This window comes from Pecten maximus, chromosome 17 (assembly GCF_902652985.1).
Source record: "Pecten maximus chromosome 17, xPecMax1.1, whole genome shotgun sequence".
Lineage (NCBI taxonomy): Eukaryota > Metazoa > Mollusca > Bivalvia > Pectinida > Pectinidae > Pecten > Pecten maximus.
The window spans coordinates 30,008,340-30,025,652 of NC_047031.1; the positions used below are offsets into that span (position 1 = coordinate 30,008,340).

The window sequence follows — 17,313 nt, forward strand, 5'->3', positions numbered from 1 at the left end:
TAAAAAGTCGTTCGATACTAATACAGTATAATAACCTTGTATTATGACGTGACGATGGATGCTTAGCGGGCTACACATGTAATATGATGATAGGCTCAGATCAATTCGTTAATGTAACGCATAGCATTGAACAAAACAATGATGCTGGTTGATTGGTGTAGAAGTGTTGGTTTGATAGTAGAATAAATCCGTGACAGACACATTCATAAACGTCATAGAATAGTGGACTTACATTTTGCAAAATTTACATCAAAAGTAACCTCTCTGGTCCAACTGTAAAAGTTCTACACAAGATATACTCAGCTACCTCGTGATATCTCAACTTTAATTATTTTTATAGCCTGACTTCGAGATAACGAGGTTTAGCTGTCGTTTATATCGAGTATAGTTACAGAAACTAAATATATCTAACCGAAAGCGATGTATAAAAATACATGTTTATCTTTACATCTCTCCATTCTTCACCTTAGAAAACTCTGACTGCGAATAAATTAGCATATACTACGCAGTGCAAAAAAAGACTCAGCGGATTAATAAGCGCTAGCCATAGGGAATGTTCGTTGCCAACTGCGGGCATACTACCATATACGCAGTCAAAATAAGGTACAACCTTAAATGATAAACAAATCAACGGTGTAAGAAGTAATACTACGTCTTTTCAATAATAAAGTTTTAATATTGCCTTAGATGACTTTAAGGAGCTATACTAACATATGTACACGTGTCTTATAGGTATGTGTGCCGTCCCGTGCGCGTTACAGTTATTGACCATGCCATTTTGTCCAGAGAGCCCACGGTATCTCCTGATATCCAAAGAGATGGAGGATCACGCCCTCAAAGGTACGCTTGCTTTGTTCATTCTGTTTAGGTTTTTTCTGGATCTGCCTCCTTTGTTATGGCCGTGGTTAAATCTTCTTGTAGACTGGTTACATATGATGCCAATTCATATGTTCATACTGTCATTACGTAGTCTTTCGGTCCATTCCAGCCTTGTAGGTAGGACGTTAGAATTGTACCTGCTGCCCCCATTGCATGATCGTAAGAGGCGACTAAACTTGGGATCTTACCTTTTCTCTTCTTTCTTAACAACTTTCTTCTTCCTAATATCTCCCTTGACAATGCCTCACTTTTGGCCTTTAGTTAAGCGTTCGCCGCTGTGAGGAAGGTTTTGGGTTCTGTCCCCTAGCCGAGACATACCAAAGTCTTTAAAAATGGAAGTTGCTACTCCTGCTTAGCGCTCAGCATAGTTGGAGTGGAACGACTGGTTCGCCCGTTGTCAGTATAATGTGACCGGATGGGGTGTGCTGCTGGGTGTCTTCGGCAGTATGCTTCAGTGAGATAGCACTATAAATCGGCAAAAGTTCCGGCCTATCACAAGGAGACTTAACACGAGCATACCGCAGCCTCCCAAAACACACATACGCACTCACCACACGCATACATGTCGCACGCACGGGAGGCCGTCCTTAAATGACCTTGGCTGTTAATAGGACGTTAAACAAAATAAACCAAACCAAATCGGTCCATTCTCAAACAAATACAGGAATAGATTGAGCTGACTACCCTGGTTTTCTTCCTGATGATCTGACACAACTTTCATTTAACCTAGATACTTGTGTTTAAAGCGTGTGTTCTTATTGAAGCAGTAGACGGTAGATGGGAAAGTTTAAAATTTCCCATAAGAAAGCGTTATTCGGGTATGACACGTAATGGCATATATATATAATGATGCATTTCTCCTAGTCATAGTTTCATTAAATAGTATAGTGATATATTCCTCTTAGTCCAAATTCCATCAAGGCTCCTTAAATCGAGAAAAAATCTTAGTTAATAATTTCCCATAAGAAAGGGTTATTGGGTAAAGAAAACCCGTGATAATGTTTTCATATGGAAAAAGTTAAGAATGAGCTTCGTTAGGATGCTGAACGTTGATGAAACCTAGCGTAAACCTAGTGTATGTTATTCATAAGAACAGTGGACATGCTTTCCATTTGAAATACAGATCATACAGAAAGATTACAGATCAAGCGCTTTGTTGATAAAATTAATATTTATTATATGTTATTTGGTATCTGATTCGCCATTTATTACTGCGCCATCTTTGTCAGTCCGACAGGTGAGACATGAGTATTGATAAAGTATCAAGTAATAAACCTGTTTGTCGAGATTTCATGATAAAAATATCGAATATAACCAACTAAACCATCCCTGAGTAAATAATATTGGAACCCTTTACACAAAGGTGTGTGTCTTAATTTGAAACATTGATCATAATAAACCATCTGCAGTAGGATATCTATATATATATTCTTTATCTCCAAGTCTTGTTATTCAGAGTATTAATAATACATAAATAATACCGAAAAATTCAGTAAATTAAAAAAAATAATAAAGGTGAACAAAATACTACAAAAAATACAATGGCAACAAGCGTTGTCGGTATTGCTAAAGCAATAATGTAACATAACCTGTCCCAGGTAACAATTGTATAAGTGACCTTGACATATACCATAAAGCCCTGCAACTTGATCTTGTCAGTGTATTATTGTCCTTTATCGTTATGTAAGAAGTTTGATCAAAAGTCATTTGAGGGTAGGCGTCGAAGAAACCCGTCATATAAATTCTGGTCAAACAAAGGTTAAAACCCGACCTTAAATTGAGGAACCGGTTGATGAAAACAATATTGATTCGGCGAACCGAAATCTTTAAACTGGTAATGTTCTTTGTTTGACATTGAATGGCGTCTTTGAAGTATTGCTAGAGGTATTGGAACTATAGCGTATCTGTGATAAGGTACCAACCATACAGGTTTATACCTGGAACGGGGACGTTGAACGCCAGATACAAAGATGATGTTATTAAATGAATTGTAAATATGTGTTTATATTGGTTTCAGCTCTGGTAAAGTTGCGTGGGACGTCTGCTGTACATGACGATATAGAGGAGATGAAGAAAGAATTCCTCATCCAACAGTCGGAGGCTAAAGTGAGTAAAGCCAGGAAAACGGAAATGTCTAGAAATGATACGAAACTAAAACATGTAGCGCATGTGAGCGCGATTGTGTATCTGTATTCCAATGTATTTAAAGTATATAGCAATTAAATAAGTAAAAGCAAATATATATATATAAGTCTTACCCTTGTATACCGCATGTGGCAAATGATGAAAACAAAAATAAAGCATGCACTCGTCTTCACTGGATCATACGTAAGGTAATACAATAGGAGAACTATAATTGTGTTGTGATATATTTTGCCAGTTTTAAGTGAATGGAAAAGTAAACTGTAACATGAAGGCGAGTCGTGACCTCATCACTGGATCGAGTCCATGACCCAAGGCTTGCCAAGCCAGCAATCTACCGATCTCGCGAAAGGGATTTTGTTTGTTTAGTTTTAACGGCGCATCGACGGCTATGGTCATTAACTGTCAGAGATATTCGTTCCAACAATGGAACACTGTCATACAGTTTATATCTATACATATCAGTAATTACATTTCAAGAATGAATGCATATATAATTTGATGATGCGTGCGTGAAAGTATATACAAATTCATAACCAGATTGGATATTGAACATGTTTAATATAAATTGGAAAACCTAACTAAAACAGGTATTGTTAATGAAAGATCTTCTTTATCATCACTTTGTATTATGTTGTCTACAACAGGTCTCGTTGATACACTTCCTTAAGAAAAAGTCTCTCTGGGCTCCACTTCTCATCAGCTTCGTCATGCATCTCTCACAGCAGCTGTCCGGCATTGTCGCAGTAAGTTGTCTATTACGTCACATATAACTGTGTGCTACGTCACTCACATATAGATTTTATTTTGATTATAACTTGTTCAGCTCTCGGCTAAGAATCCTGAACATAAATTTGCGCGTACAACCCTTAGACATTTAGTAGATAAACATATTGATATACGCTTTGTGAAGATGTACTGATCGTAAGCGGATATTGTCAAAAAAAGAGAGTCACATTCTTTATTTACAGAAAAATTCTTAAGCTTATGGGTATAATACATACATATGTAAACAGTTACACAATGTAGCATTATCAAAGTCTAACGCCAGATGGACAGGAAAGATAACACTACTTAGTATTGAACATAGTATATTACCATATATATATCAGATATACATGTACAGTAAAATATAAACAAGAAATCGTTCATTTACGCCTTATGGATTCTAGATATATTCCCCCAAATTAAAAAAAGAAATGAAATAACCCCATAACGATATGCTTGTTTAGCAGATGAACTACTTTGAAATCACATGGTATTCTACAATAGTCGTTTTTGATGTACGGCTTAACACGATATGGAATATGCATCTCTCAAAGTACATTTGTTAAAATATAATGTTCTGCTTCATCGACATCACTCGCTAAACAAATCTAAGACAAATCCAGGTCACTATCTGAAATGAGACTAAGAGGGATGATAACGAAACCACTGGGCATATTAACAAGTGTCGAACATATCTGGCCTAATATCGCAAAAGGAAAAACAAAAACGGCAGCAAATACTTGATATCGAGTCAAAGGGGGTCGTAGGCAGGGTATGCAGGAATGTTGCAAGTAAGAAAGGGGAAATTAGCGATTTAGAAACTGAAATCAGGACGCTTAGCATACAGTTTAGTCCGTCCCTATTCGTTAAGTTGTAAGTAAAGATCGAGGTGATAGGCTGATGTTGAAAAGTATGTAGTGGCCTTGATTTCAAGTTATTCATGATGTATTGGTATATAAAATGGGTTTAATGTCATTTTATTTTCAACATTACTTCCACATAATAAAATAAGATCATCATCACTGGAATCTCATAAACACAATCTTCATTGAATATTAGATATCATGATTAAATACAGTCCTCGGTAAATGATACGGATATTGAGTCCACTGGCTGCAGTGTAAATGTAAATATTTATACATATGTAATCCACATTAAAGACATAATAGTACGTATACCCATTTATTGCATTTTTGCCAGTGATATATAGAAATTTATCAAAGTAGTAAAACTTATATTTTCACTGCAGCTATTAGCAGTGAAAATATAAGATTTTGTGGTGAAATTATAAGATTTTGCAATTAAATATAAGTTTTGCAGTAAAAATATACGTTTTGAAGTGAAAATGTAAGTTTTCCGTTTTTGACCAATCAGAGCAAACCTTTGTATTCACCTCGTTGACATTTGTTATTTTTTCCAATCGAAGCGGAGATAGATGCATTTGTTATGTTGCTGTATTTCTGAAATATTCTGACTAGTTTTGACAAAATACTCACTTGAAGTTAAATATTCATGCACAGATTCTCCAATAACGGCAGAAAACGCTTAAATTGCGCTGATCAGTCCTTCCAAAATGGCGCCGTCAAGTTGACGTGGAGTAACGTCACAAAGGGATGACGTCATTACTGATTCCCGCACTTTTTGACACTATTGATTTTTCGATATTTTCAATTTTGTTTTTAAGTATATAAATTGCAATATTGCAATCGTATGACCATACTCGTGAAATATTTATGTTAAACGGGAAACCATTCAATATGTTTTGTTGTTTACAGGTTTTCTACTATTCGTTTAGTTTGTTTAAAAACGTTGGCTTATCTGAACAATCAGCTGCACATGCAACAAGCGGTATTGGCGGCATTATGGTTACCATGACAATGGTGACGATACCTTTGATGGATCGTGTAGGACGACGCACGCTCCATCTACTAGGATTAGGAGGAATGTTTGTCTTCAGCATCCTGATCACAGTATCACTAGCACTCACTGTAAGTCATGTTACTGTGTCATGAAATTAAATGTAACGAGGCTTCTGATTGGATAAACGCATAGGGCCATAGAAAAATAGTTTTATAAACAAGGCTAGTCTTCTGAAACATGAAACTGTTTTAATGTGGTACATTGTGTATATCTGGCCAATTTAGATAATAGAGCTTTGCAGACAGACATACCATATTACAAATAATGTTATTCATGATCACATACCAAGAAAAGAGAATGTAACGAAGTTGCGAATTGGCTAAACACACATCAGGGGCATAGACATTTTATTTCGTTAACTGTTTTTTTTTTTTTTTTTGTTTTTTTGTTACTTTTGATAAAATGTATTTACTCGTGTACTTTTTGATACATATGAGTTTTAAAGCTATTTTTTTCACTCCTTAAGATGACGACGCCGTTATCGATAAAAAGAGAGAATGGCACGTTCATTCATTTTAGCAAATGACAAATCCTTGTTCTGCCTATTTTGGTAGAACTGGGGAAGTTTAATCCATCGTTATTTACATTTTCAGTAGATGAGTTTTAATATGAGTTATTATATATGTTTTATACATTGTATTTCAGCATCTGGCTGAGTGGGTGAAGGTAGCAAACGTAGTTGTCTCCCTTCTTTACGTCGTCTTTTTCGCTATAGGGCCAGGTACGTAAGAATTATCTCCCTTACACGAGAAATATAGTATCCTCACTCTAATGATCAGAAAGATACATCCTATAAATATTCTCATAATTAACAACTGATCGGAACATTACAAGTTCTGGTAATATTTTTTTGTTTGAAGTTGTCATGGAATTATAACTAATTTAAGCAAGGACAACCCGTATGTTTACCTATACGAAGTAAAGCAATGCCAATTTAAACGTGTACTTCTTGAAAGCAATTTCCCTCGGCTGCATGCAAGTTTACTGCTGAAGTAACCGGTATACGTAGAGCATGTAGAGTACACTCCCTTACCAGTAAAAGCAGACTTGTTGACAAAATGTCTGTCTGTATGTATACAAATTTTGATAATCACCGACCAGACAAGCTTACATATGGACGAGTAACAAGGACCAGAAGCCACGCTGTATTTTAAGGACATGCTTGTCTGTTTTAGGATCCATACCTTGGCTAATTGTTGCGGAGCTATTTTCCCAGGGTCCAAGACCGGCTGCCATCAGTTTGTCAGTTCTCGTCAACTGGGTCGCTAACTTTGCTGTAGGGTATGCCTTCCCTAGCATGCAGGTACGTACTAAAGTCTGGAGAATTGCATACATATCAGACAATATCTGTAATACATATGGACTTTAAGGCCTGTATTTGTTGGGGCAATGAACTCAATTTGACCAAATAGATACACTTAAGGAAAATCATTTTTTAAGAGAATTACTTCATTTTTGAATAATGAAACAATTTCTTCCCATTAAGGAGTCATCTCCCTTTTTGTCGCATCATCTTCACCTTCATGTATGTATGTATATATATGTTCATGTTTGTTTACCACCTGTTATATAAAGAGAGGACTAATATAGGTAATGCCTGCTGTCCAATCCTATTAACAAAATATCATCTGTGTCAATGAAATATGTTGAAATTGAAAACATATCTGTAATAACAATATCAGACATAAATTTGATATGTTGAATAAATCCATATGCAGACCTGCCAACTACTACTATTTTATAGTAATCTTTACTATTTTGTGGTGGTCGTTACTCTTTTTTCTCTCGAAATAGTAGCAAATTACTCTTTTTGATGCAATAGATTTGGCAAGAATTGTTAAGAATTACTCTTTTTTTGCTCAAAAATGGGCCAAATTACTATTTTTGAATTTGAAAGGTTGGCAGGTCTGCATATGTATGTACTAACGGAGAAAACGTTTATTTTCGGTAAGTATTATTTTACATGATTCTTTGATGTACGTGTTCATGGTGTAGGTTTCTCGATTATTTCATCATCACTAAATACATATTGATGATTTTTGTTGTCTTATCACAGACGGTGTTTGCATGAATACCGTTCCAAATCAGTAGCGTGTGTGCCTACCCCTGGTACCAGTCGCTGTTCTTACTCGTCTTAACACTGACCACCTCCAGGTGTTTTTGTCCTATGAGGGTTAATATTGTACTGCTGAATAATGGGTTGCAGGAGTTGAGCGTCATAAAACAGAAAGTTGACATGCTTCCTCATCATCCTGTATAACTCCTCCGGCAAATGTTCAATAGTGGACATATCTGGACTGTAATGTTGTCCATATAACAACGAGAGGTATCCCTGCCAACACCATTACAGACCCCCCCCCCCCCCCCCCCCCCCCCCCCCCATTTAATACTTTAATACGTTGGTTTCCGTTACGTTGACGTTGATAGACATGCTGTCGTACATCTGACTTGTAAAGCGAGACATGTCGTCAGTGAACAACACGAGTCTCCAATGGGTCAACCTGAACAGATTAGGTTCAAGTGCAAGCAGCTAATAAATTCGACGTTCACTTCACCTCTGCGTAAGTGGTGGACCAAAAAGCGACGTCTTGGTCTTAAATGAAACTCATTCAACCGATTCCTAACCGACCTTGAGTGCCGACAATTTGAAGTGCCGTGTCCATCGCCATCTGAAATCAGTTACGGAGTTGCGAGAGACGTATGCCTCTATTATGACGTCGCGACGTAATGTGTGGGCGTCCGCTCATTGGACTGTCACTTATTCTCCCTGTGGACGGCCCAACTGAACGGGATACCGTCGTCTCATGTACACCTTTTTGCTGAAATTCCATGACGTTGCGAATACAATTGTACCTCTGTACAATTCCTTCGAAAACAATGTGTAACTGATCCGTTCTGTTCCAATGATCGATTTGTAATAATTTACCAGCACATATGGTGCAAATGTACCTCGGATGCACGCTTTCTTGAAAAAATCTGCTGAAAAGTCACGGTCGACATAATTTTAACTGAATAACATTTTCACAGTGCACAAAGGTAGCTCAAAAAATATATGATAATAAGATGAAAATCATAATAAAAATAGGTCTGAACATCTGACTTGTGTTCGATAAATCAGTTTGTCTGTCACTATTTTGTTTTTTATTTTCAGGAAGGACTAGATGACTACTCTTTCTTACCATTTACGGGATGCATAGCATTATGCGGAATATTTCTGTTTATATATTTACCGGAAACAAAGAATAGAACATTTGAAGATATAACGTCAGCCTGGAGGAAACGACCGGACTCGGAATTATCACTTTCTTCCGCCGGAAGTAACGAAGTAGCAAAAGAGGATTCAAATCTTGTGAACTTTTCTGGTGTAAAAAATCATATATAAGGGCTATTATTTGAATATTACCTAAACGAATTCTGTAATCATTGGGTTATCATGGGCATTATTTCATCATAAATTCTATTTATAGAACACAAGACACTGAAACCGGATAATATTCACTAGAACCGGAAGTCAGACTCTCGCTATTAACCGAAGTCCGTTTTCTGATCATGAATATCCAATGTGCATAATGTGTTTCAAGATAAGTTCTAAATAGCCTCGTTCGGATGAAAACTGTGAGATGTGGAGAGCTTAATCAAAGGGACATAACTCCGCGAAATCACATCAAATCATCTACGTAAGAACATGCATTGGTAGCATGTATCCATCGAAAAAATATAATACTAGGTTTATCTGTAAAGATAAGTAAATGTAATCTTCCTTTAATGTTTATCTGGATGTACGTGGTTGATCGCATCACCTTCATTTTCCCTTACAACTCGCCTAAAGTTTAGTCAATCTCCACTAAGTTGTGTTTATTTGTTAGTTTGTTTGATGGGTTTATCGCCCCTTTGTACGGGTAGTCGGTGACTACCTCAGTGAACAACATACTGGAGGCCCGTCGCATACCGTGCAGAACAATTATGGCAAAGCGTCTTGCCAAAGGACACAACCACGTCAGCACAGACCGGCCTGTTTCTCAGCCTCCCCAGAAACACAAATCGACACGGGTATGGAACGTCGAACCACTCACCTTAGATCTACACCCGAGATCACGTAGCCAGCGGTCTAACCTATTGAGCTATCGAAGCTCCACTCTAGACAGTTCTGGACTACCCATGATAAAAGTTGGCATCCATGGGAATGTGTTTAAGAGTAAATGTCTCTTGGATACGGGGAGATAAAAAACTGAACATTAAACTAGATTGTGTAGAATCCGAAATAAATACAACATTCCATTTCAATATTGCCCATATATATAACCTTATATCATCGTCAAATGTTCTTAGTCATGAAATATATATCGAATTACTGTTTAGGAAAATGTCTTTGAAGTATTGCAAAGACTAAAAAAAATCTTTTTGACATATTTCAAAACCTGCTGACCTTTTTTAGCCATATTGATAAGGCATACGTCGTGTAAATCATTCTTGTTCAAATCAAGGCAACACTGCGTCCGCACAATTGGCATTATGAAATCGTACCTACTAGGCGTATCAAAGAACTTCGAAAACCTTTAAAATCATATCGTACATGTTTCAAAATGAGATCCCGACGCCGACCATAACACTTCCCCATCGTCTTCATCCACATGCGGCATCTATCAGGGAAACCATTACAATATGAACAAGCCCTTGAATATCAAATCAAATGACACATGTAAGCACTGTGAGTTGGGGATGCAGGAGAGTTACTATCTAGAAATGGTAATATCTTCGTAACCTATATTATTATTGTTGTAAGAATTTCTGAAATCATTCAAAATCTCTAACTGAAATCGTGATATTGGGAAAAATAAAAGATAAAGTAAATATCACATTGATGATTCAGTTGAGCTGTAACCTGTACGTCATTCCCTGTTAATGGTGGTTAATGCTGAAGAGTATCATATCATTCCTGATGTCAATTTATCTAGCGAATATTTCATCGACATGGTCAACGAATGTATATTTTACTATTTGAATGATCTGTATGACCGGAACAACTTCTCTAGCAAAAATCCCATCGACATGGTCATTTTTTAATATTTTATTAAAGTGTATGTTTCTAACGGATCGGGATTTTTCTTAGGCGTTGAGTATTGACAATTCCTTTTTATATAGAAAATATCTTGACATGAAATAACACAAATGACTTGTCTTCCACGATGGTATTGATATAGAAGACAACACATCAAAGTTTAGATTTATCAAATAAAGCTATCTGAATCGTATTTTGTTTATCTTATCTGTACACTCCACAACATATAACTAACAACCACAACCCTTTATATATTTTTATTATATAAAGTATATATTGGTGTTTGTAATCGACAGATGTTCTATTGCACGAGGACATTTTGTATTATAAACCATAACACTTAAGATACATTTATAAACCAAAAACCTTATTTATTTACAAGCCATAACCCATTTCATATATCTATCAACAATAATCCTTCACATATATTTATAAACCATACCCTTTACATATATTTATAAATATTTATAAACCATAGCCCTTTACACATATTTATAAACCATAGACCATTACATATATTTATAAACATATTATAAAAGTTGAAAAAGCTGTAATCTCACCAGAATTTTTTTTTCCAAAATCTGATTCTTCTAATAATTGGTATATTTCATCACAGAGAGGATAATGTCACTGCTTCCTCCTAAATGACTAGCTGAAATTCTATACAGACAATTTATACAGAAGATTTATGCATGTATGTATAGCCGGGGTGTGAGTAAGATGACTTAACCGTGGATTCTTCCCTATCTTTATTAGACGTTATATGGAAAAAAACCTACAACACGTAAAACACAACGGTCACACACAAATATAGAACGGACTATAACGACGAAACGAAAGTAGAATTCATTCACTCATGTGTACACTGACCAGGCTCCCGAGCTGACCATCGTCCTTGTGGGCAGTGTCCACATCAGCTCCTTATATATAATAGCTGTATTTTGGCGAGGGTAAAGAAAGACAAAAGTGGCGAGCCACTTTTGTCTTTCTGTCCCGAGCCAAAAATACAGCTTATATTTTAAGACACTGACCATGTATTATCTATATATAAGGAGCTGGTGTGGACACAGAAGATTTATGCATGTGTGTATAGCCGGGGTGTGGGTAAAGATGACTATTTATCCTGCAACAGTTATAAAAAATAATCATTTTGAAGTGAAACGGTGTCAAAAATGACAAATATGTTGCCTTTTACACGTTGTTTCACTCTGAAGTAGGTCAATCGAATTGACGCACGTTCTAATATTCCAAAATACAGCTGTTTTCCGCCACTGCCGTGTACAGCAAAAATATACACCTGTATATGGTTGGTGTATTCCGACAATGCGGTGGCAGTTGCAGGATATATATATATATATATATATATGAACTTGGTAGTATTACCACAGGTATATAGCTGGTTTATATATATATATATGAACTTGGTAGTATTACCACAGGTATGTGGCTGTGACTGCAATCTGGCAAGTTCCAGTCAGGAGTCCCGGATGTCGGGATTACTAAGAGGGTTGCAGACGGATCGAAGGGGGTGCTGGGTAAAGTCCGTTTGTCACTGGTCAAGTCTGATAAACACTCGTGTGACCACATACTTCCACACACACACACACACACACACACACACACACACACACACCCTCACATACGACATAACACTAATGTGACCACATACTTTCACTCACACACACACACACACACTCACACACACACACCCTCACATACGACATAACACTAATGTGACCACATACTTTCACTCACACACACACACAGACCCTCACATACGACATAACACTAATGTGACCACATACTTTCACTCTCACACACACACACACACACACACACACACACTCACCTACGACATAACACTAATGTGACCACATACTTTCACTCTCACACACACACACACACACACTCACACTCACACACACACACACACACTCACACACACACACCCTCACATACGACATAACACTAATGTGACCACATACTTTCACTCTCACACACACACACACTCACACACACACACCCTCACATACGACATAACACTAATGTGACCACATACTTTCACTCTCACACACACACACACTCACACACTCACACACACACTCACACACACAATGATACCTACGATCACATCCCACGCACATATACAATATGTGCATACCTGGTTTACATAGTCAAAAGGACATACGTCGGGGTAATGCACGCTGAATCTACGTCAATGCTGTGTTGACTACGGTTAATTGTCAGTGACAAGTAGTGTCAGAGATGGAGCAATAAAGGTCAATAGTGATCTACGGTTGTTACATGATACATTGCCTCACCTATATGAATATACACCTTTAGTATGAAGTTCCCGTGATCAGAAAGGGTTTTCTGATTTCTTCAAAGTATTCTGAAACCGTAATTTGGGATATTGTTGATATGGTTACATATTAACCATGCCTACAAATAGAATATAGAATTTGATTTTGCAAGGCCATGCACACCCGTAAACTCCTCAGGCATGGAGGATAGCCCCGACTGCCAGAGAGACTATATGTTGTGTATCTATTGTGATGGTAGAATGAGCCCCATTATGCAATAGTCGCTATCATTGTCAATGTATATCCGGTTTTACCTAAGAAAGCAAGGTAATAAATCTTTATGTTTAAAGGGATCCTGTTGCGCATGACTGTTCTATAGTTACAAATGTTAAAAGGATTTTCGCAGAATTTGATTCATGTTAAAAAAAACAATTTAGTAAACCATGTGATAATACAAGTACCCGTACCTGTTAATCACCATAAATGGTCACAGACATTTTATGTTTAAATGATTTTCGCGGAATCGTGTTCCAGTTAACATGAAATCCCCCCTTTAAAGGTACAAAAATGTAAATCATGTTGGTATAAAAGCGAAGGGTATTGGTTGTTAATTCAGTAACAGTGCAGTAAGCTGATATATTGCACTAATCACCCAGATTCTGAAAAATGGCATCAACCTTTGTGGCAGTGCTCCTGATGTGGTGTGTGTGTACGGTATCCGGAGCTAGTTTATACCAACAGAGAGGGTTAGGAAAATCACGAAATGATATAAGGGACACCAGGAAGGTCCACAACCTCGTGAGGAGATCTTCGGACTCTCCATCATTCGAATCAGAACAAACTGGACTGGATTACCAAGAACATGGACATCCCTTGTTGAATAACTTCCAATTTGTATAAAGCATTATTTCAAGATTCAACATCAGATAAAGTGTTTGTTGATGTTATGCAAACTATCTATGAATATGGTACCGATCACTGGAAGGAATTGAAAGACGTTATTTACAATGATTTAAGACAGATACCTGATGCTGATTTCGATAACGATCGCATTAAAAATGCTGGAAGTTTTAATCAACTGTGTGAATCTGTTATCTACCTGTACACAGTAAATAGTTCCCTTTATGAAAATGTAAATAAGGCATTGAGAAATCTTAAGGAAGATTCTGTCTATGGCTCCTACGCACTGATGTTGAATACAATATTATTGAATTGGCCATCGATACAGGTGTGTCGGGACACCACATATCGCGGGGAGGGGGAGTCATTTGATGTTACAAATTATGTGGTTGGAACAATATTTACATGGACAGCTTTTACGTCGTCAAGCACCAATATCAACGTGGCATGTGATCAGTTTGCGGAATCCGTATTGTTCATTTTCAACAATGATGTACATTCCAGTTGGAGCTCGAAATTTATTGCACAATACTCAGCTTATATAGAGGAATCCGAGTGTTTGTATCCTTCATCTGCTATTTTCAAAGTAACTGCTATAGAGAGAAGTAGTACAACGGATAACCTCTGTAACAGACCCGACCTGGCATACATCTACATCAGTCTTCAACAGGGATATCAGACAGACGATTGTAAGTACAAAAGCATTTTTAAAATATCGCATAAGCAACTTTCTTGAAGTTAGTTGTTCAAAGATTTGCTCATAAGCAACCTCCTTATAATTGACTGTTTCACGGAATTGTTAAAAAAAATCCCACAAGCAACATTCTTGAAATTTGTTGTTAAATGGAATGAGTAAAAAAACACCAGTCTCTGATAAATAGGTGTGTTATCTCTGTCAACACCTAATGTATGACAGATCCAAGTTTTGCAACCATGCAATGACGCCATGGCGACAAAACAATGATGCCATGATGACAAAACAATGATAATATCACATCAACAATTAAATCACGACAATCACGTCACAGCAAAATTGAGTTTCATTGCAATACCTGCACTAATATAAATAAAAAAAATTGGCGAGAGAGAAATATCCCTGTCCTACCAGAAAGACGTGCAAGAGAAATAACCAACCATCTGGGCATTATTCTTGATTGGCTAACCTTCTGTTTAGCAAAGGATTAGACAACCAAGTGTCTCACCCATCGAGATGGAGATTTCTCTACCACACCCTTGAGGTAGGGAAATATTATATCATTCATGTGACTATAAACATGAGCTAATTACTGATTGGTTTTATTTTTCACTTTCTCTCTGTTATTTTTTTTAATCAGAATTCTGAGTTTCCCTTTTTACTTTTTTAAAGCGGAAGATGGCGGAGGAAACGTGATAGAAGGTACAGCTTACACAGTAGTAGCAGCCGTCATCGTCGCAAAATATTGGTTCTTCATATAAAACTTACAAAAAAAATATGAAAGACTAAACGTTTGTTATATCACAGAAATACTACAGAGAGACAAGTCTACTCGTTTTAAGCCTGTGAATAAACCGAAGGGCGGAAATACTATGTACATATACGGAATTGTTTTATTACGGATGTGCACCTCTGAGTGGTAAAACAGACGAATTTTAAAACGTCCTTCTTTGTTATGGAATATTCTTTTAGTGATGTTTAGCGTGTAGCAATAAGTTGAATTAAAAAAACTTACTTGAACACTCAGTGTTTCTTTTATTACACATTAAAGCGATTCCAACCAGAAAATTACAAAAAAATCTATATGATTTAATCCAATGGTGCACAGGTGCTCAGGACAACAAGTTGCCGTAAAATGATGCTTCTATCATAAAATTCGAGAGATTTAAAGACAAAACAAATGCAAAAAGTCATAATAATGAAACAACATACTAAAAATTAAGTGAGGCTTAGCCGCTAAATACCTTAAAATTGTGATGTAATGACTCTGTTGGTAAATTGCCAATTTCCGTGATCTTTATTTATTTATTTATTTTTTTTGAAAAGCAACAAATGTCGGCAAATAACAAATGATTAAAGTAAATCTTCCTATTAAAAAATCCAAGATGGCACCCTAAATTGGCAACGGTTGAGGATTTCACATCCGGAACTACTTTTCGTTTATTTTTGCATTTATTTGGTCAGTTAACAGCTAAGGCAGTAAGTTATAATCTTTAGGAGCTAATATATCCTAATACGGAATACAGTCACGTCAATGCGGGATCCAAGATTTTAAGTTGTGTTCCAAATAAGTGGTGAACCCCATACATCCTGGACTGTCAACAAAGGCAATATATGACGTGGTTCATTTTCCCTTGGTTGTTAACATTGTTCTGATTCGGGCTGATTTAAACGATATTTTTCTTGTAACACGTTTGACAAATGCGTCTGCCCTGCAGGTAGGGCGTAAGAATTGTACCTGCTGTCCACATTGCATGATCGTAAGAGGCGACTAAGTTTGGGATCTTATCTTTTCTCTTCTTTCCGAACAACTATCTTCTTCCTGATGTCTCCCTTGACAAAGCCTCATTTTTGGCCTTTAGTTGAGCGTTCGCTGCTGTGAGGAAGGTTTTGGGTTCTGTCCCCTAGCCAAGACATACCAGAGTCTTACAAAAATGGTAGTTGCTACTCCTGCTTAGCGCTCAGCATTTTGGGAGTTTGATGACTGGTTTGCCCGTTGTCAGTATAATGTGACCGGGTGGGGTGTCCTGATAGGTGTCATCGGCAGTATGTTTCAGTGAGGTAGCACTATAAATCGGTAAAAAATCCGTATTATTACAAGGAGACTTAACACGAACATACCGCATCCTCCCAAAACACGCATACGCACTCACTACACGCATGTATATCGCAAACACGACAGGCCGTCCTAAATGGCCTTAGCTGTTAATAGGACGTTAAACAAATAAAACCAAACCAATGACAAATGCGCGCAAATGCTTGTCCGTTCTTGGCAGATATCACCCTTTGTTGAACTTAACAATAAAGAAAATTACATTAATTGTTTTTTTATGATTTTTTGAATAATTTTAATAGTTGATAAAGTGACTTTTGAATTTGGTTATCAATTCAAAAATCTGACACCTATGTTAGTATCGCCTTTGGAAGATAAATGAAGATTCTTCCTTCGAAAAAGAGATAAAATTACCAGGAAACATCCATACTTACACCTAGACGATACCGTCAGTTATTATAATACCCATACTTACGCCTAGACGATACCGTCAGTTATTATAATACCCATACTTACACCTAGACGATACCGTCAGTTATTATAATACCCATACTTACGCCTAGACGATACCGTCAGTTATTATAATACCCATACT

General features: G+C 36.9%; 2 protein-coding genes across 3 annotated transcripts in view; both read left to right on the forward strand.

Moving 5' to 3' along the window:
* The window catches only part of LOC117315545 (glucose transporter type 1-like), a 30,783-nt gene extending 19,822 nt beyond the window's left edge, over positions 1–10,961 (forward strand). For both annotated transcript variants that reach the window (XM_033869783.1, XM_033869785.1), the window contains exons 7-13: positions 733–840; positions 2,897–2,985; positions 3,669–3,767; positions 5,565–5,777; positions 6,355–6,430; positions 6,885–7,012; positions 8,861–10,961. In XM_033869783.1, coding sequence (XP_033725674.1) covers positions 733–840; positions 2,897–2,985; positions 3,669–3,767; positions 5,565–5,777; positions 6,355–6,430; positions 6,885–7,012; positions 8,861–9,091 — 944 coding nt within the window. In that variant the 3' untranslated portion in view covers positions 9,092–10,961. The remainder of the gene's footprint in view (positions 1–732; positions 841–2,896; positions 2,986–3,668; positions 3,768–5,564; positions 5,778–6,354; positions 6,431–6,884; positions 7,013–8,860) is intronic.
* A 2,576-nt stretch (positions 10,962–13,537) lies between these two features.
* LOC117316008 lies at positions 13,538–15,685 on the forward strand. Its single transcript, XM_033870494.1, has 2 exons — positions 13,538–14,660; positions 15,338–15,685. Exons 1-2 carry the CDS (start codon positions 14,018–14,020, stop codon positions 15,424–15,426), a joined length of 732 nt encoding a protein of 243 aa, XP_033726385.1. The 5' UTR covers positions 13,538–14,017; the 3' UTR covers positions 15,427–15,685.
* The last annotated feature ends 1,628 nt before the right edge of the window (positions 15,686–17,313 follow it).

What these genes read in the sequence shown, in the direction of transcription:
- LOC117316008 (XM_033870494.1), top strand. Translation starts at nt 14,018, where the DNA reads ATGCAAACTATCTATGAATATGGTACCGATCACTGGAAGGAATTGAAA. An exon ending in GGGATATCAGACAGACGATT is followed by an intron (nt 14,661 to 15,337) that starts GTAAGTACAAAA and finishes ACTTTTTTAAAG; the next exon opens with CGGAAGATGGCGGAGGAAAC.